This window comes from Medicago sativa, chromosome 2 (genome assembly GCF_051527215.1).
Source record: "Medicago sativa cultivar Bolivia chromosome 2, Bolivia_mono, whole genome shotgun sequence".
Classification (NCBI taxonomy): domain Eukaryota; kingdom Viridiplantae; phylum Streptophyta; class Magnoliopsida; order Fabales; family Fabaceae; genus Medicago; species Medicago sativa.
This window is the reverse complement of record NC_140750.1, coordinates 34,354,704-34,382,575: the sequence shown is the minus strand read 5'-3', so window position 1 is coordinate 34,382,575 and position 27,872 is coordinate 34,354,704. Positions and strand designations below refer to the sequence as shown.

The following is a 27,872-nucleotide window of genomic DNA, read 5'->3' as shown; positions in this document are numbered from 1 at the left end:
TTGGTGATAGTGATACGTTGAGGTTTACGATTTGTGAGGATTTATGATTCGATGAAAATTGGCGGAATTTGTGAGTTTGTGATGAATTTTGGGGAAGTTATGGTGGTTGTTATGGTGGTTATGGAGGTTGAAGGTGGTGGTTGAAGGTGTTTAGAGGTGGTTAGAGGTGGTTTTGGTGGTGGTGGAAAGTTGTTAGAGTTGAGAGAGAAGGTTGTTAGGGATGAGAAAGTTAGTTAGAAGTGAGAAAATGGGAGGGAAAAATTGAGAGAAAAAGCTTTGTGATTTTTGTGGATGTGTAAAATAATTAATGGTTGAATGAGAAATTGTGAGGTGAGTTGAATTTATAGGTGATGTGGTAAGCTTGGACCAATGAAACAATGCCATGTGGCACTTGACTTGTAACAAACCTTGACTTTGACTCTAACAAACTTAAAAGGATTAAAATGCAAATAACAAAAGCACGAGGACCAAAATGAAAATTAAAACAAAAATTGAATTGAAAAAGTAAATTGAAAATTAACGTAAAGCGAGACGATTAAAAGCAACAAAGCAGATTAAAACGAATCAGAAATATTATGTGAAATGACCAAAACGCCCCTAGGGACTAAAATGACTCGAAACGACTCAAATGCAATTTTAAAATGATTTTTTAACAAGGGATTAAAGCAAGAGTTCATACAAGCGAATTAAAAGACTCAGAGACAATTTTTAGAATTTAAACAGAGTTTTAACACATGAAAAGACTAAAATGCCCCTAGGGGCAAAACTGACTCAAAATGACTTCAAATGCAATTTTTGAAATGGATTCTGACATAGAATTGAAATGAAAACTTATTCACACTGTTCGAAAAGACTCAAACAAATTTTTAAAGATTGAAAGAGATTTTATCATGGGAAATGACTAAAATGCCCCTAGGGGTTAAACTGACTAAAAAAATGACTCAACTGATATTTTTTGAAATGAGTTTTGACATGAGATTGAAACAAGGACTTATACAAACCAATTTAAAAGACTCAAACAATTTTCAAGGATTAAAATGAGTTGAATGCAGGAAATGACTAAAATACCTTTTTATATGAACTTTGCAAATAACACTGAAATAAAATGCAAGGAAAGATGTAACTGATCAGAGATATATCAAATGACTTATAATGCAAGAAAAGAAGAATTGAATAAGTATTTTTAGGTCCAAAATTAGGGTATAACATCAGGTTCCTCTATGAACACAGGAGCGCCAATAGAAAAGTCCTTGGAGAAATTTATGGGATCATCGCGTTTTGTAGTTCCAGAGGAAGAACCTTGTGCTTTCGTCATAGTATAATTGTTCAATGATTGGGAATGACGAATGGAATGAGGTGGTTTTTTCTGGAAAAGATGAAGTTTTGAAAAAGGGTTTTTCCGGTTGTTGCTTTGAAGAAGAAGAATGAATAGTAGAAAGGGAAAGTTTGGAAAGTGAAAAGGTAAAGGTGAAGCCATTATGTTTTATAGCCCTTTGATCAAGACATGTGTCAACATCTTGTGTTTGACAGTTTTTACAAAAATGGTAGTTCCCAATGGAACGTGGCCCACTAAGTATAGTGGGGACACCAAAATTTTCTTTTTTGAATTGTTTCTCTACCAAGATGACGTCATTTAAGTTTCAAGCATCGATTAAGCTGAAGCATAAGCATCAGGGTCAGAAACATCCTTATCTCCCTATCAATGAGATGAGTCGACAATGACATTTCTGGGGGGCAATTTGTTAGCCTATATTTTTAAAGGCTATCATTTAATGTGGTGTTAAATGCAGTCAAAGGAGAGTTGACCTTATCATCGAAGAAACGAAGGATTGTTTTTAGGGTTTTATCGAAGTTGGGCTTGCTGGGAGCACGTGCTTCGACGGATGAAAAAAACCATCGAAGGACGGTTATTTCAGATAAGGGCAAGCAACAGACATCTCCAAACGGCGCGTTCGAAATTCAAATTAGGCGGTTAAGACTTGTTAGTTTTTATATGGTTATAGGTTTGAATTCGAATGTAGGTAGTTATTTCTATTTGTATAAATAGTAGTTTCTCATAGGAAAAAAGGGTCGCAATTCAATCATACAAAACTTACACTCAAACTATCCGTATGGAAGCGAGAAATGAGTCACAAGTTGCAATGTATGAATCTGTGTACCAATTTACTTTCGATCAATGCAATTTAAGTTCTTTTTCTTAAATGTCTTTGCATTTTACTTGTTCGCTTTGAACAATTTCTTTGTTTTTATTTAACAAGTTTCGATTGAAGTCAACTGGGTTGATTTCGATTGCTTTTATTTTCTTTGTTTTATTTAATCTTCAAGAACATTACGATTTCCCAGAAATAACAAAAGCACAAATATGCTCCTAAGATTTACTGGTTGATCTTGCAAGTAACTCTGTTTAAACCAGCGATTGTTTACCAAAAATCAGCGTAAACACATGCCTAGGGGTATTTTGGACATTTACTTTGGGAATGGGCAAAACCATTTGGGTAAAGAGCAAATCTCAAACAATTCAATTAAGGGATTTACCTTTCCCATCCTACTGCCTTCTCGCGCGCCCTGTAAAAATTCCAAAAATACCCCTGGTCCGGATTCTGTTTTCCGAACCAGATTGTTAGTTACTTCCGGAAAATAAAATCCGGACCAGATGTTGTGCGCTTTTTTGTGTCTTTCTTTGATGTCAAGGGTCTCTGTTGACCGTTATATGAACCCCACACAAGCTGAAATGCTATTGCAGGGTTCATATGAACGATCAACAATGACCATGACACCACCGACACCCCTAAAAAACTAAAAACATTTGAAGAAAATTGAAGAAGAGAGGTGAAGAGATTTCCGGAAAATTAAATCCGAACAAAAACGATATGAATATTTTGTGTCTTTCTTTGATGTCAAGGGTCTCTGTTGACCTTTATATGAACCCCACACAAGTTGAAATGTTATTGCAGGGTTCATAGGAACGGTCAACAATGACCATGACACCACCGACACCCCTAAAAAACTAAAAATGTTTGAAGAAAATTGAAGAAAAGAGGTGAAGTGAAGAATGGAGGTATTTGTTGAAGATGGAAGCCTATTTATAGCCTTATACAAGTCCTAGGTCATTAATACAGTCAATGAAAACGTGTTAGTGGTTGTAACCGTCCAAACCCACATTAATGGCTCTCTTTCAAAACTGCTGAATCATTCCGGATTATACATTCTAGAATGTCCTTAGCTCTACAAAGAAGTGCCAACTTTTCCCTCGTTCACACCATAATCGCATTAATCCGGAAAATATAACCCGGAAACCAAAGGTGAATTCCGGATTGTATTTTCCGGACCGCGTCAGTGTCATGGCCGGTGGTCTGCACCACACCTTTTTGACAGTGGTCAAGTCAAAAAAACGTGTTTTACCACGTTTTTTGACTGCATTTACGGCTTCCCAACCATTTTTCACCCACCCCTCCCTATAAATACCCTTCCAAACCCCGCCATTTCTCACACCATCCCTCTCCTCCTCTTCTTCCTTCTACAACCATGGTTTTCCATCGTTGGCCTTTCATAGATAAGGGCCTCGTTGAAAACTTTCAGGGTTTGTATGAACAGTCAATGAGGATGGAACCGCGCTGCAACGAAGGGCGGTTCATCTGAGGGTCATGTGGGTCAGTGTGGTTCTTAGCTTCGCCTGTCTGGGCGTAAGTCTAAGCACCCCCCACCTCCCTCAGGGGCATTGGTTTCTTCTTCCCCCCTCCTCCGGTTTTCCACCAATAGCCAAGCTACTGCTATGTCCTATCACATAGCAGTGGTTAGGCTCTTAGGAGATTAGAATTAGGCTCTTAGGAGATTATAAATAGATATAGGATCTTATGTAATAAGCTTAAAAAGCTTGAAAATTATTGTAATGTATTGTTCATATATTAATAAAATGAGTTGTTTTTATGTTTGTGTCCTTTTATTTTTGTTTTTTATTTTATACGAATTTTATTTTACGAATTGTAGAGCTTAAAATTGCAAAAGTTCTGCTAAAATACTATTCCAGATTTTAAAATCCGGAAACATCTGAAGAATACTAACAATACGTTCCGGAGTACGTAATCCGGAGCAGGGGCAAAATTGGAAAAAAAAATAGGGCGCGCTAGGAAAGGCATAGGGTGGGAAAAGTAATACTCTTTAATTAAATATGGGTTGGGCTAAAAGTTTGGCCCAAAACTAATATTTGTTATTGGGCCATTCAACTAAATTGAAATGTTTGCTTTTCTTTTTCAATTGTCTACATGGAAGAAGTGTTGATCGTGGGATTATGCTTTTTTCAGTTATTTTTCTATGTATAAATTGTAGTTTTCCATAGGGAAAACGGGTCGCAAATCACCTATACAGATTTCTAAAACACTCGAAGTATCGGTGCGAGACAAAAGAGTCATAAAGAACGTATGTAAAGGATTTGTCGAACCACCTTTACTTTTAATGCATTGTATTTTATCTTTTCTTTAAGTTTCTGCAATTTAAACTTAATGCCTTTACTTTGCGTTTAAAATTCTTTTTCTGTCGAAAGACGCCATACGGTCTCATCCTCTTTGTAAAGCAACCTATGAACTCGATGAACGCTTGAAAAAAAAATGCACAACATGTCCTAGAATTTCTAGTTTGATCCTGCTTGTAATAACCAAAACCAGCCATCGTTGTTTACCAAAAACATTGATATACAATTGGGGAGTATTGTTTCCAAATAATAAGGATGATAAGAATGTAAGGATCATTGGCTACTCACATGCAGACTAGTGTGGAGCTAAGATTGACATGAAAAACAACACAAGATATTGTTTCTTCTTAGGCAAGGTACAAATCTCTTGGTGTTATTAGGAAGAATCACTAGTAGATCTATCTACCTATGAGTCAGAATACATTGATGCAACAATGATTGCTTGTCAAGTTTCATTGTTAGATGAACTGGTGTAGAAATTGTGAGTAAAGGAAGAAGAAATTATGGCACTCATGGTTGACAACAAATTTGCCTTTAACATAGCCAAACATCCTATAGTACATGGGAAAACCAAACATATTGAAAACCTTAAGTAAGTCACTAAAGGAGAGTTAGTTTTGGAGCACTGCAAGATAGAAAATTCAGATTACAGATGCCATGACAAAGTCGTTGAAGTGAAACATTTAAATGATTGAAAAGCATGATGGGCGTGGTGAATTCAAAAAACATGAATTAAGGAACAGTGCTAAGAATAGTAATTCAGTTTGTTATATGTATTTTGGTTAGTTAGAAAGTTGGTTATAAAGTTGTTTTAAAAGTTAGCTTGTATAAAAAGCAACTTGCAAAGCAAGTAAGAGAGGCTATAAGTAATTAGGTCGTCGTGTGTATTTGCATTAGAGATATACAAGATATAATTTCTGTGAAAGCTCTCTCTAATCTCTTCTCTCCTCTCTTCTCTATTTTTTCTCATATTCAGAAAACAAAGCTTTTGTTTCAATAAACGCAAGTGCTCTTTTATTTATGTTTCTATCTCACATTTTTTCTGTAAAACCAATTTTTTTAGTTTACTTTCACTCTTGTCATCCACGATTGCATCACCTTTCGTGGAAGAAATGATTATCGACATTAACAATACACCTTTCCCAATTATATTTCTGCAAAAATTTGTTAAACTTTCACTTTGGCGATTACTGATTGTATTGTTCTCCCTTTTTCATGTGATTTAATTTTGGTGACCAACAATACAAACCCCCGAAAATTAAATCAATGGTATTAAATTCTGATAATCAACACACCTCTTAAACAAAATCACCACACATAGCACCACTCCTCGAAGAAAAAAAACACACATTTGTAACAAAAATATAATTAGTAGAGAGAGAGAGAGAGAGAGAGAGAGAGAGAGAGAGAGAGAGAGAGAGAGAGAGAGAGAGAGAGAGAGAGAGAGAGAGAGAGAGAGAGATGAAAGATATACGACGAAGAAAAGAACAAGGGTCAATAACTCAATATTACTTGTGGCTGTTTTTGCTTTGCTCTCTTCGATCGTGGTTCAAAGCTGCCAATGTTGTATGCAAAACATTTCCTCATTCAACCTTCGTATTAATGAGATTTGAGTTTGTGATGTTTTGTGTGGCAGTCCAGTAGTGGGTTCACTTCTATTCAGGAAAAAACATTAAAAAAATGGCATTCACGAATTCGAGAGAAACCTCATTTGTGATATACAAGATCTCTCAAAAAAAAATATACAAGATCTCTTTATATAGAAACATATATTTATTTTGGTCTTAATCTTTCGATTTTGAAAGAATATAAATCTAGTAATTTGAAATTCCGACCTAGAAATATATAAAATATGACCAATTTTTTTTTCTTACACATGTATTTCAGAAATGAAGCTATAATATAAAATCATAAACACTATAGTAGTTTTTTAGACTTATGATATTCTAATTATTTATAACACATTCATAACATATATACAAACAATAAAAAAAAACTGTATATAAAAAATAACTATAAATATTTACTTAAAAATAATTGCAGTACTGTAAATATCATTGGGTAAATCACCAAATTGGTCCCTGACTTTGTGCCAAATTCTCAAATTGGTCCCTGACTCTATTAATAACTCAAAATGGTCGTTGTCTTTGTCTAACGTTTCTCATATTGGTCCCCGACTCTATTAGTAGATTTGTATTTTAAGCCATTAACGTACCAAATAAGATCCAAAAGGCATTATGCCATTAACCACTACATAATATCCAAAAACATTGAGCCATTAACACTCAAAATACAAAACAACTAATAGAGTCGGGGACCAATATGAGAAACGTTTGACAAAGACAGACAATTTTGAGTTATTAATAGAGTCATGGACCAATTTGAGAATTTGGTACAAAGTCAAGGAGCAATTTAGTCATTTACTCAAATATCATTTCTAAGTCTTCATATTCGGTTATAATTTTTATCACAACGATTAGTGCTTCAATGATTAGTATAGACAATTTTGTAAATGTATTAAAGTAATCAAATCATGTTTTATTTTTGTTTATTCTTTTGAAGAAAACATACACGGTAACGAGTTTGAAATAGTGCAGGTATTCAACAATTTCCTTGTGCTAATTATTCTAGACAGTACTCTCACAAGTAGGTTTAGTATATAGGTAAATTTTGACACTCAGGATTTTGTGACTGTTTAGCACAATAATCATAAATTAAATATTTGCTTCGTACATTTTTGTAGGCTTGTATTTTCTGAGGGTTTAACCCCCAAAACTTTTCACCATTCCACCAATACTTAGGGGATCTGCATTCTTGGGTGTTGGTGCTTTGAGCTTGGCATGCATCGATACCAAATCCTCGATAGTGTGCTTCAAAGGGCGCATCTTTCCAATTCACAGGAACTCCATTAGAGGCCCATGTGTCATTCCATATTGATGCAATAATCTTCATTGCCTGTGTTGGGTACATTCCTCCTTTATTTGTTGTATTCTTGAACACTCTAATAGGGGTGTCATCCACAAAAAATCTGAGAGATTTCATTTCAATAACAAAGTTAATCTTAAATTTTCAAAAAAAAAAAAAAAAAAATGGACTTGTAAAGACTTGTAAGTTTTATATTCACGCTCCATTTAACTTAACTTATTTTACCGTCAAAAGTTACATTAAAATTAACACTAAAACTATAAGTTTTAGAAATAAAGTTACTTGGTAATTGTTGTTATTTTTAACTTTTATTGTTTTTATGATGGAATGAGTTATATAATTGAAAAAAATAGATAAAATTATTAAAGGTGTTTAACTATTTTTTTTTTATATTTTTTTTTTTAGTCAAAATATAAGATAAATAAAATAAAAGGAAGTACAAGATGGGGGGGCAAGGACCTGACCCATACAACCACAAAAATCAATCATACAACATTCCAATACAAAAGTGGCATGAAAAATAAAAGCCCTAAACAAACACTACCACGGACAATCCAGCGAACCCACGTGTGGGCACGAAACCAAATTGCAAAAAAACGCGGAGTGAATATTCAAAGCATTCAAACAGGCGTATGGATCGTCTGCCAACACAGAAACGACCCAAGTTCCAACAGCTCCCCTCAAAAACAGCAAGCCAAACAGCCCTTTCTTTAAAGGTGTTTAACTTTCTTTTTTTTATATAATAACACTGCCAACTTGATTTAAAAAGGTCATTTCGACTCCTTTTTTAAAAGTGCCTCAAATCTAAATTGTTATCCGTAAAATATAAGTTTATTTTTAATTAAGATATTTTTAAAAATATGGTTTAATCTAAATTCTTCTTTTAAGGTAATATAAGTCAAGAAAAAACGGGTCAAAATGTTGTTTAATTGTTGATTGTCTAAACTTCATACTGAGTTGACATGTTGAAAGTAAGGGTGATGTGATGATGAATCTGAAATAGGTTTTAGGTACCATCTTATGATTCTCTAAGCTTTATAAGCTATATTTGGCTCTAAAATATTTTTAAGGCGAATAAAACAATTGAGCTCAAGTGGTTAAGTAATTCCACTAAAGAACAAAATTTTCAGAAAAATATGAAATCGATTTTTTGGTGGAATAATTCTTTGTCCTACTTTACTTACCTCCTCACCGAACTCAAGATTAAGAGGGACTCTTTTCCCTAAAAACCAGATAATTAACACAGAAAAAAATTTCTCTAATGCAAGACTTGTGGTTTCTGAATATTATCCTTACAAATAAAATAATATATTCTATAAAGGAAGCAAAAAAAAAAATTAATATAAGGAAAATGAAAATAAAGAAAAATATTGATTATATTGTTACATACACTAATTGTTTTTCGTTCCAAAGAAGTGTATAATTATGAAAATCTGCAGCAGGATCAAACCAAAGACGCATCCTTTGCTCCCTACCACCTTTCCCATTAGTAAAAATGTTTGTGTGCAATATATGAGGTCGTTTATTATTGCCACCTAAAAATTCAAAGTCAATTTCATCTCCGGCATCTGCTTTCAACTGCAGCAAATGAAAATTAAGAAACAATAAAAAGATTATCTAAATTTAAAGATAAAATTAATACTATGAATGAAATTATAAAGTGAATAACGCAGTGTATATATTTGCAATAATAAAATTATTAACTAATATAAATATATAAGAAAAAGTACATAGAAGGTTGAGATCACTGCAGTAGAATCCTTCTGAGGCAACTTAGTTCTCAATCTAAACCATCCGGAACCAAATTTTTGTAGAGATTGAAAACCAGAACCTGTGAGACAAAAACAATTGTTAAAATCTAATCAATCAAATTACCATAAAATACTATTTAATAGTGTCGCATGAATGTATGTAGTTCTTACCACTAAAAAAGTTGAAATTTGTCAATATTTAGTGTCGCTAACACTTAGCAATGATATTAAAGAAATTTTTTTTGTTTATATCTTTACAATTTTTTCACTATCTTCTTCATAGTAATATAAGTTATATATCTACATCTTACCTGAATATTGATTCAAGGTAAGTTGAACTTCTCGGCTTTTGTCAAGAATTCGTATATTTTCTTTCCCCCAAAGAGGAGCATAGTTTTTCTCGAATGGAACAATGTCTAAGTCAACACCTTTTATGTTCAATGGAGCAATAAGAAAATGCACTAAAAAAATGGATAGAGGAGACAAATACATTATTTAAAAAAAATATGAGAATTATTTGACTAAACTTGATTGTGTGCTTTACTTAGTGTTGTGTGTGGGATATATATATATATATATATATATATATATATATATATATATATATATAATTTAAAGCCATTCTATAATTTACTTAAGTCAGACTAATAGATTCATAAATTAATAAAATAATGTAACATGTCTCTCTCTCTTAATTTGTCCGAATTAATTTAATAAATAATGTAACATGTCTATCTCTTACTTTGTCCTAATTAATTAATTTTATAACATGTTTGGGTATTGAAGTCTGACCAATAGATTCATAAATTAAGAAAATAATGTAACATGACTCTCTTTTACTTTGTCCTAATTAGTTTTACCCAACATGTTAGAAAATTAATTAGCACAAAGTAAGAGAGAAACATGTTACATTATTTATTAATTTATCAATTTATTAGTCTGATTGAGGTAAATTATTAAATTAAAGGTGGTCTAATGTGCTATATGTTTGACCCAATAATAATTAAATTCAATGGATCTTTATTGTAAATTCAAACATATCTCCTTTTTATTTATGAGTAGTCATCAAAGAAATATTTACATAGAAGATAGGTTATAGAGCTCTCTCTGAGCATTCAAACCATGTATTTTTCGTTTAGACGTCATTTTAAAATGTGAAATTTTAACCACTAGATTACGGATAAAAAAGATATAAAAAAGAAAGGACATATGCATCATAGAAAAGTAGTAATTTATTATAGATCCGGATATATTATATTACTCTATTATAGAAATTTATGTTATTGGTCCATAAGTCTTAGATTAAGTAGTAAAACTACTGAAACTGTTATGCAGGACGAAGTGATCGGAGTTTAAACTCCAGCCCTCCACATGTGTGTGTAAGTTTCAATGCTTATTTATCATTTCGTCTATCTAAAAAATAATATAAAAAAATCCATGGTATAATGAGTTGAGCTGTCAAATTGAGCTTGACCAACCAGACCTACCCATCGGGTTTATATTTTATCATGGATCAACCTGTAAAAAAGTGATCCTAACTTTTTAGGTCAGCCCTTAAACATGCATTTTACATGGGCTGGCCCATCAGGCTTCAAGGGACGCATTAAAAATATAAAAAAAAAACTTTTTTTTTGTTTAAAAAATATATTTGAACTAACCTGTTTTAAACATAAATGGATCAAAATAAAAAATAAATAAACCTAAGCCCCCTCTTATTCTCAATCAGCAAGTAGTTGTATATATGTTTGACATTCAATTCTTCTTGTTAATGCAAGAGAGCATGTGGCTGCCAGAGATAAAGATTTTGTGTGTATGCGTGAGAGAGAGAGAGAGAGAGAGAGAGAGAGAGAGAGAGAGAGAGAGAGAGAGAGAGAGAGAGAGAGAGAGAGAGAGCAAAGCGAGATGGAAACCAACATACTACCATCATCATTTACAACTTCTCTGTTGAGTATTTTTTACTGCTTCCGTTTCGGGTAAAGCCTGCACTTTTAACCCAAACCCAGGTAGAAACTCTCACTATAAATATCAGCCTTCCTCATTCAGAATTTCTCGTTCAGAACTGTGGCAGTTCAAGAGGATGGCGACTTTGGAGCTTTGGGAGAACTTCTATCTTCTCCTTGATTTTCTAGGGTATGTTTCTATCTTTAGTAATTTGTTTTTATATACCATACGTAACTAAATATTTTTAGGTTAGCGTTCTAAGATGAACCTCTGTATATTTTTGTTGGATATTTATTTAATTTAATATGTCGTTTATTTTATTTTATTTATTCTTTTGTTCGCTTTTTTGGCAAAAGAAAATATATTAAATAAAACGGAAATACAAAAAGTTGTGGGGGCTTAAACCTGACCCAACAACCACATAATCAACCCTAAAAGGGTATTACAAACAAAAGTTGTATAACAACATAAATGCTTCACAACAAATACACATCAGCACAATCCAGCGAACCCAACACGGAGCACGAAACCAAACTGCAAAAAAATGGCATGTATAAGTTGCGATCATCGTTTAAAAGCATAGAAGAATCTGAACCAATTCAAACCCATCTTTTTTTAGGTGTATGGATAGACCGCCAACACGGACTGATTCACGGACCAATTGCCCCCTGAACAAACACAATAAGCATCACGCCCTTTCGAGCACAAAAAACTCTGATTGCGGCCAAGAGACGTCTGAACAACGTCGAGACGAATCAGCAAAGCAATGCAACGAGTCTTTCAAACAGAAGTACGACATGGCCATCAGAAAGACAACAACAACGTCTTTTCTTTTAAAACGTCATAGATAGAACCACTGGTGTGATGAAAGCAACCGAAACGCCTTGAAAACTGCATATCTCAACAGATCTGGAGGAATCACAGATCAAAGGCAAGAAACAACCACCATCACACAATGTCGCCTACATCTTCAAAGAACATAATAACACCAACCGTTTTTAAGATCCAAACGAGCCCAAACATCAGATCGAGATCTAATGTTTTCAGATAGTACCTAAAGCTTGCAGCGACGGAGAAACGTCGACAGCTTCTTGATCAGCCCCGTGATGGGTATTTGTGGATTGAAAACAGAAATAAAAACATACCACCGCGGTAGTGCCGACGGCAGTTGGACGACCCAGACGAGATAAAAACCTAAAACGGTGTTAAACGACGGTGCGGTCGTGAAGGGCTAGTGCACCACCGCCATGGAGTGCTACATCTGTACGGAAACTTTGGATTGTGGAAGGTGGAAGGTGGTGTGGACGGTTAGAGAGAAGAAGGAGAAAACACATTTTCTTAGAGAGAAGGAAAAATCAATTAAGTTTTATTAGGAAGTAGATTATTTTTGTGAGAGGTGCAACCCTAGATTAGGTACATACGTTATGACAGGGCCTAATATTGCTATCATTAATTGGATGCTTATATCTTGATATTTATATCTCTTTACTGATAACTATATGTCTAGGAAGTAAGTGATTATTATCTAGCCAAAGATGCCATAAGAATTGTTGACCCTAGACGTAGGTACTTGGTGGATAAATCCCTTTGAGTCAGGTGATGCCATACCGAACCTATGAATTAACTAGTTAGTAATTTGGGAAACAACTACCTAGCTGTCCAATCTAAGTTATAACCTAATGGAGCCATTCTCTTGAAACCCTTAGTAAGGTAGACATATATTAGAGCTTCCCGTTTATAGAACTACTAAGAAAGCGTAGAGAGAGTGTCCTATGAGTGTCCTAAGATTCATAGATGTGCAGACCTAAGCGAACATTGGCCTTCATTGCCTTGGAAAACAATGGAAAGTCAATATAAAGTTTATGTTTCAATCACCTTTGCATTAGCAATCACCTTTGCCTTGGGATTCATAGATTTTGTACACTTGCTATATCTGATTCGTTCCCATCAAGTTTTTGGCACCGTTGCTGGGGATTGATGATATTTTCGACTGAGCAATTTAAATTACTTATTTTTTATTTTTATTTTTCTGTCATTTGTTATTCAGTCATTTATTTTTCCGCAATTTATTTTTCTGTTTTCAAAAATTTAAAAATACCAACAAAAAAAAACAAAAATATTTAGTCCTAGTTGAGTCTTTTTTTTTATTTCGTTTTTAGAGTCTAGTTTTCATTTAGTTTATTTTCTAACATAGTTTATTCTTCCGTTTTCCATTTAGTTTATTCTTTCCATTTTGTACTCACCATATTTATTTTTATATTTTTTTGTTTTCCCATTTAGGAACTAACCTCATTCGTTTATTTTTATTTTTAATTTTTATTTTTAGTCTTAGTTTAGGTTTTTATTTTATTTTTCGCATTGCATTTTAGGGGGTCGTAGTAAAAATAACGGTTGTTATAATATCTACATTAGATCGCGTCTAGCTTAAGTAGGTTAATTATTTATTTAGAGTCAGTTAATTAATTTTGCATGTAGAATTAGGTTTAGCATTTATTATTAGTTAGAGTCTTAGGTATTAACTAGTAATAGTTAATTTAGGTCGAGTCTGCATCACATAGTGTCAAATGTGTCTAGATGAACCAACGTTAAAAACTAAAATCAATTATAATTATAAATCAATTTTACAACGTAAGAAGTAGGTCTGAATCAACCTCTCTAATTGAAAACTTGTTGTCATAAAATAATGTTGTATTAACTTCTTGAAGGTAACCAAACTAAAGAAGAAGATCAACATCGTGAGAACTAAACATACAACAAGGAAATCAACCGGAGGACGACCATTTGGAAACATGAAGAAAGTTCCACAAGAGGAGATCCGACAAGTCAGCTTCATGGATGAGGATCTAGTCAAAATCAAAGACGATAACACTTTCAGAAGAAGGGACATAGTTATGATCAAATCTCATGAACTTTTCTACCCACCTACTCTAATACATAAGACTTGGTATGGGCCTTTTGAAATAAACCGCATCTGCAAGGACAATCATATTGAGGTCAAGGACCACACTAGGTGGATGACCAAGGTCCCAAATGAGAAAGTCGTGCACGTGCGGGACTATATGGCAGACATAAGTAGTTGGAGACAAAAATTAACTGCTCAAGGGTCTGAATTCAACACTTAAACATATCCATCAGGCTCGAGACGCTAAACATGCGCTGAATAGCAGGCAACCTATTGACCGTCGGGACTCACACGTTAAACAAGCGCTGAATGGGGGGCAACCCATTATTTTTATTTTTCTGCATTTTATTTTTTCTAAGCTGAGATGACTTGACTAAACAATTTTTTTTATTTTTCTATTGCTTTTCTTTCAAGTATTATCTATTAGAAACTTATTTCTTTTACATTACATTTACAACCTTTCCTTTTATGCTTAAATTTGTTTTAGTCTTAGGTATTCATTTAAAGCATTTAAGGCAAAGGCTAGTTTATCCATACATTCAAAGAGCACAGCTTCCTTCTTATGCCACAGAAGGTAAATTTTTAGGGCTTGCTAGTGAAGGTACTTATAAGATCACCTACTCTTTTTCGAATAGCATAACCGGTGAGATTCAGAGCCAAATATTTTCATATCTATTCTAGGTTCTTAGATACTTAAAAATTTCTAATACATTATATGAGTGTTCCATATGAATGCTATTTTTGCTTGAATTTGCGGCCGTTTTTTACGGACGATCAGTAAGGTTATTGTACACACGAGACAATTTTTATTTGGTACCATGAGCCTTTCAAGCCACCCTGTTTATATTCTTATTATCCTTTGTGAAACCACTTTGAGCAACCAAACGAAAAAAAATTCTTTTTTTATTAGTGACGAATCATGTCACAGTCCTGCATTTACATGAACCCCGTTTGATTTCACTTGGAGTTAGATAGGTATTATTATGATTGCACATGCTTTGAAACTAAGTTTGGGGTTGCTGTTTGGAATTAACAACATCTTAAGTTTGGGTTGGGGTAACAGTAAAACACATTTGTTACAAAAAGAAAAAACTTAAAAAAAATTAGATAACCATGGATCTACACACACAAAAAATAGAAAGAAAAAAAATCAAGAGTCAAAAATGGTCTCTTAAAAAAAGTATCTTTTTGTCAAAATAAAAAGTCAAATAGTTATACTGTTTTACCCGTCTTATTCGAATCAAGGAAGGAATGATGACAATGCATTAATGTTTTATTAGGAATCCCTAGGTTAGCAAACTAACTCCAAGTTCTTTTGTTAGCCTACTTTCCAAAATTATATCCACCATTAACCTAAGCCAAGTTATAACCCTCAAAGTCCTCCTAGTGTGTTAATAACTTTAACTTGACTATCTATTTAGAATTGTTTCAAATTTATGGTAAGGTATATTTATGTGACAACTTGAGTGGGCAAATGCTGTGACCAGCCCTACTGGCTTTAGGAGATACATATGTGTATCATAGAAAAGAGTATGGCTGAGAATATAGGTTCCTTTCACCAAGCCAGATCCGCTTGAATGTATAGTGGTAAGTTAGTTGCTGCTCTTCTATAAATGTGATGAATGATTCTTAAGCACAACTCCCGGAAAGGTATGTTTTTCCTAGAACAAAAAAATGTAAAGAATAAATTATGTTTTTCTTTCGTTACTTGAGGACAAGCAACGGTCCAAGTTTGAGGTTGTGATGACAGATCATCTTACATTATTCTTAGTTTGTTTTTCAGTTATTTTTAGTATGATTTAGCAGCAAAACGGAGGAGTATTAGAACGATTGACTATGATTTCGGGACTTTTGTAATGTATTTTATATTTGAGTCTGTAATTCTAGTATTCTCAAAACATAGCAATTTTAGGGGGGGTTTTGAAGTAATTCACGAAGAAATCATGCAAATCGGCAAATCAAAAACATCCGAAGAATTGTGAAGATTTAACAAACAAGAATAAAGATTCAAGAGGCCTCAAAGATTTACAAATGGGAGGAATTCTATTCACAAAAGTACCGAGAAAAGTTATTTGAAGATGAAGACCTAAAAAGGACGGAAAATCAGAGATTGGGCCCGAAAGAGAGACATAATGCGCCTAGGGCATGAGAAAAATGCCTAGGGCATGATTTTCTAAACCATGTGCCTAGGGCATTTCCCATGCCCCTAGGGCATCATTGGGGTGCACTCTCATGCACCCCATGCATGCAAACACTCGGGGTGCAACTATCTTTTACTGCTTTCGTTTCGGGTAAAGCCTGCACTTTTAACCCAAACCCAGGTAGAAACTCTCACTATAAATACCAGCCTTCCTCATTCAGAATTTCTCGTTCAGAATTATGGTAGTTCAATAAAAAGGCAACTTAGGAGCTTCAAGAGAGTTTCTATTTTCTCCTTGATTTTCTAGGGTATGTTTTTATCTTTAGTAATTTGTTTTTAGTTACCATGAGTAACTAAATCTTTTTAGGTTAGAGTTCTCATATGAACCTCTGTATATTTTTGTTGGATATATTTATTTAATTTAATATGTCATCTATTTTATTTTATTTATTATTTTGTTTGCTATTAAGTTTTATTAGGAAGTAGTTTATTTTTGTGAGAGGTGCAACCCTAGATTAGGTACTTAGGTTGTGACAGGCCCTAATATTGTTATCACTAACTGGATGCTTATATCTTGATATTTATATCCCTTTACTCTAACTTTCTGTCTAGAAAGTAAGTGATTATTAACTAGCCAAAGATGCCATAACAATTGTTGACCCTAGATGTAGGTACTTAGTGGATAAATCCCTTTGAGTTAGGTGGTACCATACCGAACCTATGAATTAACTAGTTAGTAATTTGGGAAACAAGCAACTAGCTGTCCGATCTAAGTTATAACCTAATGGAACCATTCTCTTGAAACCCTTAGTAAGGTAGACGTATATTCGAGTTGCCCTTTTATAGAACTACTAAGAAAGCGTAGAGTGTGCTATGAGTGTCCAAAGATTCATAGACGGGCAGACTTAAGCGAACATTGGCCTTCATTGCCTTGGGAAACACTGGAAAGCCAATATAAATTTTATGTTTCAATTAACTTTGAATTAGCAAAACCCCGCACGTAAGGATCACCGTGCGATCAGAAGGTGCAGTTAGCGATCGAAGGGATAGACCAAAGTAGGTTAGTAACGTCCCAACGGCCTCATCACTTGTATAGTCTACCTAAGATAAATAAACGCGACATTTAAATTACTTATTATCCAACAACATATATACAGAGGGGATTCAAAGAATCCTAACCACTGCTTACTTTTCTGCAACCAAAACAAGTAAACTTCCTCTGTTGCAAACAGATAAAAATTGCATGTCTTTTTTACCCTTAACTTTTGTACCATCAACTTACAAAAATAAGTAACGTGAATTGTTTGAATGAAACGACAATCTCTGTGGATACGATACTCTACTTATCACTTTAATACTTGGTAAACGATTTGGTACACTTCTCATATATGATTCGTTCCCATCAGTCTATTTGATGGATGTTAATTTATGTGGTATGCATTTTCTTTGATTTATAACATGTTCGATAATAGAGCTTAAAGATGACGTGACTGCAGTTCTCATGATGTAGTGAACTAATACGTTAGAGGAGGTGCTCTGGTAAGGTTAAGTCTTATTATAAGGTGTAAGATGAATATATCTGCAAAGTAAACACCGCTCCGAAGCCGAAGTTATTAAATGTGTGAGAGAGAGAGAGAGAGAGAGAGAGAGAGAGAGAGTGTGTGTGTGTGTGTGTGTGTGTGTGTAAAGTGTGATTATAAATCTTACCTGGGCATGCCAGAGGTGTCACACTTATATACTCGAGCTGGCTCTAACCCTTCCCGTGTAAACCAACGTGTGGGTTACGGAAGACGGTTGGATGTCGAGCGGTCAGCCAAGATCATCTTGAGGTGGTGTTTCCTGGAGATTTTTTCCACCTATCCTCCCATTTTTAAGCGTCAACCGACACATATCTACCAAAGAGATACCTTTTGTTCAATATACCACTGTTGTTTGTCGTTTCGTTTACCATTTTAGGATAGGAAGATTAGGCAATTTCGGTATAGTTGACGTCATAAGTTTCAAAGTTTACCCTATTAGGTATGGATCCAGGCCATGATTCGGTCTGGGAATGGATTCCCTCTATTATCCATTGTGAAGTTTTAAGGGGATTTACCTTTGAGAGTATTGAGAAAAGTTTCTTATTTGTAGTGATTACCAGCCTCAACAATTATCCTCCATATCTTGAGGACAATAGGAGTTTAGAAATCAAATTTGGAGGGGGTGATATCGTGGATGCAAGAGTCCTCCAATTGTCGTACTTATGGTTCTCCTTTTAATTTGCGCAATGAAGATGATATGGACCCTGAAGTGGTGGTGAACCCAAGATCTCCTCCGCTCATTGAGGATTACAGTTGGGTTGATGCTAATGTTTTGACTACTTGTTCCGTCTTCTGCTCTACCGATAAGATTGAGAATGCCTTTTGAGATTTGAGAATCTCACCTGATGATATGGATGCGATGCCTCATGGTGACACCAATCAAATCTGTAGCTGATGTGAGGAGTGTGCCTTCCCTATGCATGATATTTTGTTTCACCCTTAGAGGTTGCTCAGGTGAAAGTGTTCACATTCTATTATTAGTATGAGAATGGCATTTCAAATCTCGCTATGATCTTCCACTTTTCGGCGTTTAGCGGAAGTCTGTCACTAATCCAGGGAGATTCGTAAACATTACATCATATTATTTCAATATATTGTGGTACCATAGGTAAAAGTTCAGTTATTCAAGAAAATTTTAGATGAAAGCTTGGTGATTGGAGTTTTATCCATTTATAGTTTCATAATTGGCTTGGTGAGCCTTTACTTTACTTGCTGAGAAATATATTCATCTTAATGCTACAATGAAAGACTTTTTCAGGAATGATGTTTGGGTATATTTTTAACTATATCCTACAAAACTTTCCTAATTTTGAAAATTTGATTCATAAGGTCATTAACCCAAAAGGCAAGGTTCCCTATAAGCTTATTTGGATCAAATAAGTTGGTGAAAAATAATCTCGCCTTTAAAGAAGATTTCATATTTCAAAGACCACCTGATCATGATGTTTCTTGGGCAAAAAAAAAAATGGCATAAAGACATTCCTCATTCTAAGTCTTTGATTACTTGGACATTTATTCATAATAAACTCCCAACATATGAGAACATGATGTATAGAAGCTGCAATATGTTTCTAAATGTAACCTTTGTGATACTCATTTAGAAACATATTTTCATTTTTCTGCAATTGTCCTTATGCCTCCAATATCTAGAGATGGTTGGAATGAATTATGGGAATATAGTTCGACTTTAGTTTTGATTTGAAAATCCTTGCTACTTCTGATACTAGTGTGTATACCCGTGCGGTGCACGGGGAAAATTATTTTTGAATTAAATTTAAAAAATACTTTATACTTCGTATATAGAACTGTTACAAAACTGATATAAGATTTTGAGAGTATACTAAAAACACGTAGAAAAAAAAAACAACATTAAAATAAGAGATTTTTTAACCATAGGCTATATTTAAAATAAATTTCAATACTCATTGCATAAAATGTGCTAAAAATAGGAACAATGACAATATTGATATACAAAATGATTTAACACTTACTATCTAACAGTATTAGACAATAACAACGTAAAGCAAGAATTCACATAAAAATACATTGCTATAAATCAATTCATTTGCTTTGCCAAGTTTATGGCACAAAATTTAAGTTGACTAACCATTGCCAACAAATGAGTAAAAATAAAAAGGGTTAATAGTGTTGTACCCTCTATAATATAGGTCGGAACTATTTAAGTTGAATTACAGGGGGGTAAAGCACTATTTAAGTTGAATTACAGGGGGGTCACATAAAAAAAAAAGGGTTAATAGTATTTTGAATGACCTATTAGGGGGTATTCCAAAACAATTTTTTTTTACAGGGGTAAATCAAAAATAAATAAAAAAATTACAGAGAAAAAACCGGGAATGACTTTTGTTACAGGGGGTAAAGCACCAATAACCCAAAAAAAAAAAACACGATAGCTGAAGATTATTGTACTTCATCGAAGAAGCTTTGCAATATTAATGGCATATTCCCATTTTGGATGTTACAAAGTTGGTTAAAGTCAAAAATTAAAAGAAATGGTTTGTTTGTACGTGAATGAATAAAACCATGGTATCAATCTAAAGTACTCCACATGTATCTCTCTACTTTATTTATATACTAAAATAAAGAGGCTATGTTTGCTTTCCAAAGAACTATGTTTGCTTTATTATATTGTATGATGTATGATAGTTTGGTCTTCTCTTTGCAAATTGGTGATTCAAAATATGATTATAAATATCATTGTTGCTATCAAATATTGTACAAATATTTGTAGATTTCATAATAGATTTATTCATTGGAGGCCTTTGATCAATACCATCATTTCTAATGTTTCTTTAAGTGGTAATCTACTAAATATCGATGCCTCCCCGGCATGTCTGAATTTTCTATTCTTAAAGCTTTTTCTACGAAAATTTATCCTCATTATTCTTCCTTGGCCCAAATGCAATAAATGGTGGTGCATATGATATTCCAATTCTTGCTTCATGTGTTGATATTTTTGCAGAAATGAGTATGCCAAATTTTTGGGTTGCTTTTCCCTTAATATTGGTATATCCTACACCTTACATGCTAAAAATTAATTATGGATGTTGTGCTTGTTATTGAAGTAGCTTATGAAAAAGGTTTGGCTCACATTTCGTTAAAGTCTTGTTCTTAGTTGGGATGATAAATTACTTATATTGGTTCATATGTTTTTAATTTCACTTTGTCAGGCAATCTTCCAAATGTTATTACCCACGTATAGATTGCTAATTTGATGTTGATTGTTGTTTTACTTAGCACTTTTTTTCTCTTCTCTAAAGTTTTCTCTCTTTGAGCTTTAATTAGGAAGATTTTCACCGAGGTAGATATTGTTAAAATCTTGTGTGGTACCTAGGGTTTTAGTCTAGTGACCCCAAGTTTGTTCATTTTTTTTTCTTCCTTTTATTAATAACTTTTTTAAAGTGCAGGAAAGTAATAGGTGATAGTTTTTGGGATGCAATAGTTGTCATTTGGTGCTTTTACACTATTGCTTTTAATAAAAATTGTGTTGGCCATTTAGTTATTGTAATTTAGTAATTAAATTCATGTATTATTGATATTTATTCTTTTGAAGAAAATATACACGGTAAACAGTTTAAAATAGTGCAGGCATACAACAATTTCCTTGTGCTACTTATTCTATACAATACTCTCACAAGTAGATTTAGTATATAGGTAAATTTTGACACTCAGGATTTCGTGACTGTTTAGCACAATAATCATAAATTAAATAGTTGCGTCGCACATTTTTGTAGGCTGGTACTTTATGAGGGTCTAACTCCCAAAACTTTTCATCATTCCACCAATACTTAAGGGATCTACATTCCTGGGTGTTGGTGCTTAGGGCTTGGCATGCAATGATACCAAATCCTCGGTAATGTGCTTCAAAGGGTGCATCATTCCAATTCACAGGAACTCCATTAGAGGCCCATGTGTGATTCCATATTGATGCAATAATTTTCATTGCCTGTGTTGGGTACCTTCCTCCTTTATTTGTAGTATTCTTGAACACTCTGATAGGGGTGTCATCCACAAAAAATCTGATAGATTTCATTTCAATAACAAATTATTCTTAAATTTCAAAGTAAATAAATAAATTGACTTGTAAGGAGTTGTAAATTTTATATCTAGACTCCATTTGACTTAACTCATCAAAAGTTACATTAAAATTAAAATTAAAAATAAAAGTTTTATAAATAAATTCAATCATTGTTATTTTCAAAATTGTATTTTTTTTATGATAGAATGAGTTATATAATTGAAAAAATAGATAAAATTATTAGTGGTCGTTAACTTTTTTTTTCTAATAACATTGCCAACTTGATTTGAAAGGGTCATTTCGACTCCTTTTTTAAAAGTACCTTAAATCTAAATTGTTATCCATAAAATATAAGTTTATTTTTAATTAAAATATTTTGAAAAATATGGTTTAATTTAAATTCTTCTTTTAAGGTAAGATAAGTCAAGGAAAACGGGACAAAAGTTGTCTTAATGTTGATTGTCTAAGCTTTATACATAAAACAATTGAATTAAGATGTGGAAAATAAGGGTGATATATACGATAGTGAATCTAAAATAGGATTGAGTTACCATCTTATGATCCTCTAAGCTTTGTAAGTTCTATTTTGGCTCTAAAATATTTTTAATGCAAACAAAACTATTGGACTCAAGAGGTTAATGAATTCCACCAAAGGACGAATTGAGTTTAATTCCTTAGTGAAACAACTGCAGATAATCATGTTTTTTTCCTTGAGAACAAGAGAATTAACACGAAAAAAATTCTAATGCAAGATTTGTGTTTTCTGAATATTATCCGTACAAATAAAATAATATATTTCCTAAGGAAACAAAAAAGTTAATATCAGACAACGAAAATAAAGAAGGATATTGATTATATTGTTACATACATTAATTGTTTTTCGTTCCAAAGAAGCGTGTAATTATGAAAATCTGCAGTGGGATCAAACCAAAGATGTATCCCTTGCTCCCTACCTCCTTTCCCATCAGTAAAAATGTTTGTGTGCAATATATGAGGTCTTTCTTTATTGCCACCTAAAAATTCAAAGTCAATTTCATCTCCGTCATCTGATTTCAACTGCAACAAATAAAAATTGAGAAGAAATAAAAATATTATTTAAATTTAAAAAGAAAATTAATACTATGAATTAAAATAAACATAGTGTGTGTATATAAATATATTGTAGTAAACCTTTAGTTTCTAAGAAAACAAAGTCACATCCTTCAAAAAAAAAAACAAAGTCACAGTAATCTGGAATTCAACGGAATAAAAATATTATTTAAATTTAAAAAGAAAATTAATACTATGAATTAAAATAAACATAGTGTGTGTATATAAATATATTGTAGTAAACCTTTAGTTTCTAAGAAAACAAAGTCACATCCTTCAAAAAAAAAAACAAAGTCACAGTAATCTGGAATTCAACGGGAAAGTAAGTAAAATTCGACGAAAAAATAACTCAAGTGTGTATATCTGCAACAATATCATCATGAACTAATAGAAATATATAAGAAAAATTACGTAGAAGGTTGAGATCACTGCAATAGAATCCTTCTGAGGCAACTTAATTTTCATGCTAAACCATCCGGAACCAAATTTTTGTATAGATTGAAAACCAGAACCTGTAGGACAAAAAATATTATTTGAATCTAATTAATCATAATACCTTAAATTACTATTTAATATTTTCATATGATTGTATGTAGTTCTTACAACTGAAATATCGAAATAATGTCAAATTTAGCGTCATTAACACTTAACAGTGAAATTAAAGACAAATCTTATGTATATATCTTTATTATTTTTTTTAGGGAGCATCTTCATATTTTTGCAGGGCCATCCTTGGGGGTTGCAAACAGCTCTACGAAGCTAGCCTTCAAAATTTGGGGGTCCAAAATAATTGTTTTTAATATATAATATAAGTAAAAAGGAATATATACTAATGATGTGGTAATATCATCAACTCCGGATGTGTGTGGCCTATTGGTAGTATTTTGTGCTAGATTTCCCATGGAATTGGGTTGTTTAACTCAGAGGATTCTAGTTTTTTCTTCTTTACTTTTTTTTATAAATAATTAATATATTTTTAATAAATATACAATATAATTTTTTCTTCTTCTTATTTTTGTTAGAGCACTTCTAATAATTTTTTGCCAATGCTTGTTGTATAAAATTATAAAGCTCTAACAACAAACATTATAATTACATTATATAATCTATTAAAAAACAACAAACAATATAATTATTCTAAAATAAAACATTATAAACTTTTTTGTTTGCCTTTGTACTAGCTAAGAAAAATAACAACGTAAAATGTCGGTGACTCTTTTTTATGTTTACAGATGTTATTTTCAATTAAATAAAAAATTGTTCTTTGAAGAAAAAAAATTATTAAGGGCATATTTTTTACTATGAGAGACAACCTCCAATTTCATAGGAACAATCTACTTTTGTCACTATTAAAACTTTTCAAAGTGATATAATTGTATATATACTTGTGATCTTTGTCTTGTCTTACCAGAATATTGATCCAAGGTGAGTTGAACTTCTCGGCTTTGCTCGAGAATTCGTATATTTTCTTTCCCCCACAGAGGAGCATAGTTTTTCTCGAATGGAACAATGTCCAAGTCAACACCTTTTATATTCAATGGAACAATAAGAAAATACAGTAAAAAGATGGATAGAGGAGAAAAACACATTATATTTTTAAACAAAATATGAGAATTATTTTACTAAAATTGATTGTGAGGTTTTCTTAGTGTTGTGTGAGGGTTATATATGTGTGTGTGTGTGTATTTTCTTAAATATCCAACATGTCATAAAATTAATTAAGACAAAGTAACAGAGACATGCTACATTATTTATTAATTTACGAATCTACTAGCGTGATTCAAGTAAATTATAGCATGGCTGTAAGTTAAAGGTGGTTTAATGTGCTAGATATTTGAGCTAATAATAATTAAATTTAATGGATGTTTTATTTTGAAATTCAAATATCTCTCCTTTTTATTAATGGGTAGTCACCAAAGAAATATTTACATAGTAGATAGGTCATAATCTCTGTAAGCATAGCTCAGTCGAATTCAAATCCTATATTCTTCACTTATTCACCTTAAAATGTGAAATTTTAAGCATTAGACGACCCATATAAAAATAATAAAAAGGAAAGGACATATGCAGCATAGAAAAGTGGTTATACATATTCGTTGCACAAAAGGAAAATATCTTCACTATCAAAAGATATAAGATAAAGATGAGAGGCCAACTTCAATAGAAAATCAAGAACAATAAAATAAAATTTACATTACGGATCCATGTATGTTTTATTTTTGTAAAATAAAATAACTTTTTTATTATAGATCTAGATATATTGTATTATTGTCTTATGGAAATTCATGGTATAGGTCTACTAGTCTTAGTTTAACTGGCAAAAAATATCAAAATTGTTAGGTCGGACGACGTGATAGGGGTTCGAACTCCAGTTGTTCCACCTATGTGTGTGAGTTTTGATAGTTATTGATCATTTCGTCTATCTAAAAAAAATAAAAAATTGGTATAGGTAGTTGAGCTGTCAAATTGGGCTTCACCCACCAAACTGGTCCAACAGGTTTATACTTTATCAGGGCGCGACATGTAAAAAAAGCATAAATAAAATGATCATATCTTTTTAGGTTATCTCTTGGGCATGCATTTTACATGGGTCTATCTGGGCTGGCCCATCGGACTTCAAGTGACCCATTAAAAATATAAAAAAAAAAAAAAAAAACATTTTTTGTTTATAAAATAGTTTCAAACCAATCTGTTTTAAACATAATATATCAAAATAAATAAATAAATAAATAACCCTAAGCCCCCTTTCATTTTCATCTAAACAATTCGCGTTACTTATTTTTGTAGGTTGACAGTATAAAAGTTAAGTTGCAATTTTTATCTATTTGCAACAGAGCAAGTTTACCTGTTTTGGTTGCAGAAAAGTAAGTAGTGGTTAGGATTCCTCGAATCCCCTTTGTATATCCGTTGTCGGATAATAAGTAAAAGTATGTCGCGTTTATTTATCTTAGGTAGACTATACAAGTGATGAGGCCGTTGGGAGTTCCTAATTAGGTAAGGCACCACCTTACTTAATGGGCATCATCCACTAAGTACCTACTTAGCTCTTTTTCTCTGATGGCTAATTGCACCTGCTGATCGCACGATGATCCTTACGTGCGGGGTCATGCTAATTCAAAGGTAATTGAAACATAAACTTTATGTTGGCTTTCCGGTGTTTCCCAAGGCAATGAAGGCCAAGGTTCCCTTAGGTTTGCCCATCTATAAATCTTAGGACACTCATAGCACACCCTCTATACGCTTACTTAGTAGTTCTACAAACGGGCAGCCCTAATCTATGTCTACCTTACTAATGGTTTCAAGAGAATGGTTTTATTAGGTTGTAGCTTAAATCGGACAGCTAGGTGCTTGTTTTCCTAATTACTAACCAGTTAATTCCTAGGTTCGGTAAGACACCACACGGCTCAATGGGCATCATCCACTGAGTACCTACTTTAGGGTCAACAATTATTCCAGTATCTTTGGCTAATTAATAACTACTTACTTCCTAGACAGATAGTTATCAGTAAGGGAATATAAATATCAAGATATAAGCATCCAATTAGTGATAGCAATATTAGGCCCTGTCACAACCTAAGTACCTAATATAGGGTTGCACCTCTCACAGAAATAAAACTACTTCCCAATAAAACTTAATAGAGAACAAAAGAATAAATAAAATAAATGACATATTAAATTAAATAAATATCCAACAAAAATATACAGAGATTCACCTTAGAACTCTAACCTAAAAAGATTTAGTTACACATGGCAACTAAAGACAAATTACTAAAGATAAAAACATACACTAGAAAATCAAGGAGAAGATAGAAACTCTCCCGAAGCTCCAAAGTTGCTTTCCTCTTGAACTGCCACAGTTCTGAACGAGAATTTATGAATGAGGAAGGCTAGTATTTATAGTGAGAGTTTCTACCTGGTTTTGGGCTAAAAGTGCGGGCTTTACTTAAAACGGAAGCAGGAAAAGATAGTTGGGCCCCGAGTTTTTGCATGCACTGGCACATAGAAAATGCACGGGGAACAAAAGAGTGCACCCCTTTGCATGCCCTAGGCGCATGGTGTCTTTCTTCCAGGCAGAATCTCCAATTATTTGTCGTTTTTAGGTCTTTGTCTTCATATAACTTGCCTCGATACTTTGGGCACATAATTCCTCCCATTTGTAAGTCTTCTAAGGCCTCTTGAATCTTGATTCTTGTTTCTTGAATCTTTAGAATTCTTCAGTTATTTTTGACTTGCCGATTTGCATGATTTCTTCGTGAATTACTTCAAAACCCCCCTAAAATTGCTATGTTTTGGGAAAACTAGAATTATAGACTCAAATATAGAAAACATTACAAATGTTCCGAAATCATAGGAAATTTTTCTAATACTCCTCCTTTTTGCTGCTAAATCCTACTAAAAATAACTGGAAAACATGCTAAGAATAACGTAAGATGACCTGTCATCACCTGGGTTACGGAAGACGGTTGGATGTCGAGTGGACAGCCAAGATCATCTTAAGTTGGTGTTTGCTAGAGATTTTTTTGTGCTTGTTTTCCCATTTGTGAGGGTTAGTCGACACATATCTTCCAAAGAGGTACCTTTCTTTCCCTACCACTCTGTTATTTGTTGTTTCATTTACTATTTTTTTGTAGGAAGATTAGGCAATTTCAGTGTAGTTAAGCACAAAAGTTTTAAAGTTTACTATGTTAGATATAGATCGATACCATAATTCGGTCAGGTAATGGATTTCCTTGATTAGCCTTCGTGAAGTGATCAGGTGATTTACTTTTAGGAGTACTGAGAAAACTTCCTTGTCTGTAGTGATTACCAACCTCGACAATTATCCTCCATATCTTAAAGCCAATAGGAATTTAAAAATAAAATTTAGGGGATATTTGTGTAAGAGGGTGGTGATATGGTGGATGCAAGAGTCCTCTAGGTGTCGTACTCATGGTCCTCCTTTTCTTTTGTGCAATAAAGCTGATATAAACCTTGGAGTGGTGGCGAACCCGAGATCTCCTCCGCCCACTGAGGATTACAATTGGGTTGATGCTAAAACTT

The 27,872-nt window shown here is 33.1% G+C and overlaps 2 protein-coding genes across 2 annotated transcripts; both read right to left on the bottom strand.

Annotated features, from left to right (window-relative positions):
• Positions 1 to 7,043: 7,043 nt before the first annotated feature.
• LOC146946470 (xyloglucan endotransglucosylase/hydrolase protein 2-like) lies at positions 7,044 to 9,636 on the bottom strand. Its single transcript, XM_085744540.1, has 4 exons — positions 9,456 to 9,636; positions 9,124 to 9,224; positions 8,784 to 8,971; positions 7,044 to 7,496 (listed from the first exon to the last, which is right to left on the bottom strand). The coding sequence occupies exons 1-4, from the start codon at positions 9,634 to 9,636 to the stop codon at positions 7,121 to 7,123; spliced, it is 846 nt and encodes a 281-aa protein (XP_085600666.1). The 3' UTR covers positions 7,044 to 7,120.
• An 11,732-nt stretch (positions 9,637 to 21,368) lies between these two features.
• Positions 21,369 to 24,421, bottom strand: LOC146946469 (xyloglucan endotransglucosylase/hydrolase protein 2-like). The gene is made up of 4 exons (XM_085748901.1): positions 24,241 to 24,421; positions 23,244 to 23,344; positions 22,612 to 22,799; positions 21,369 to 21,744 (listed from the first exon to the last, which is right to left on the bottom strand). Exons 1-4 carry the CDS (start codon positions 24,419 to 24,421, stop codon positions 21,369 to 21,371), a joined length of 846 nt encoding a protein of 281 aa, XP_085605027.1.
• Between the last annotated feature and the right edge of the window lie 3,451 nt (positions 24,422 to 27,872).

Bases quoted from the DNA above. Each gene is read 5' to 3' on its own strand.
- LOC146946470 (XM_085744540.1), bottom strand. From the start codon at position 9,636: ATGTATTTGTCTCCTCTATCCATTTTTTTAGTGCATTTTCTTATTGCT. The intron at 9,225-9,455 runs GTAAGATGTAGA...TTTGTCTCACAG, and splicing joins TACCTTGAATCAATATTCAG to GTTCTGGTTTTCAATCTCTA. The intron at 7,497-8,783 runs GTATGTAACAAT...GAAATCTCTCAG, and splicing joins TGGAACGAAAAACAATTAGT to ATTTTTTGTGGATGACACCC.
- LOC146946469 (XM_085748901.1), bottom strand. From the start codon at position 24,421: ATGTGTTTTTCTCCTCTATCCATCTTTTTACTGTATTTTCTTATTGTT. The intron at 23,345-24,240 runs GTAAGACAAGAC...TTTGTCCTACAG, and splicing joins CACCTTGGATCAATATTCTG to GTTCTGGTTTTCAATCTATA. The intron at 22,800-23,243 runs GTAATTTTTCTT...TATTTGTTGCAG, and splicing joins CAGTGATCTCAACCTTCTAC to TTGAAATCAGATGACGGAGA.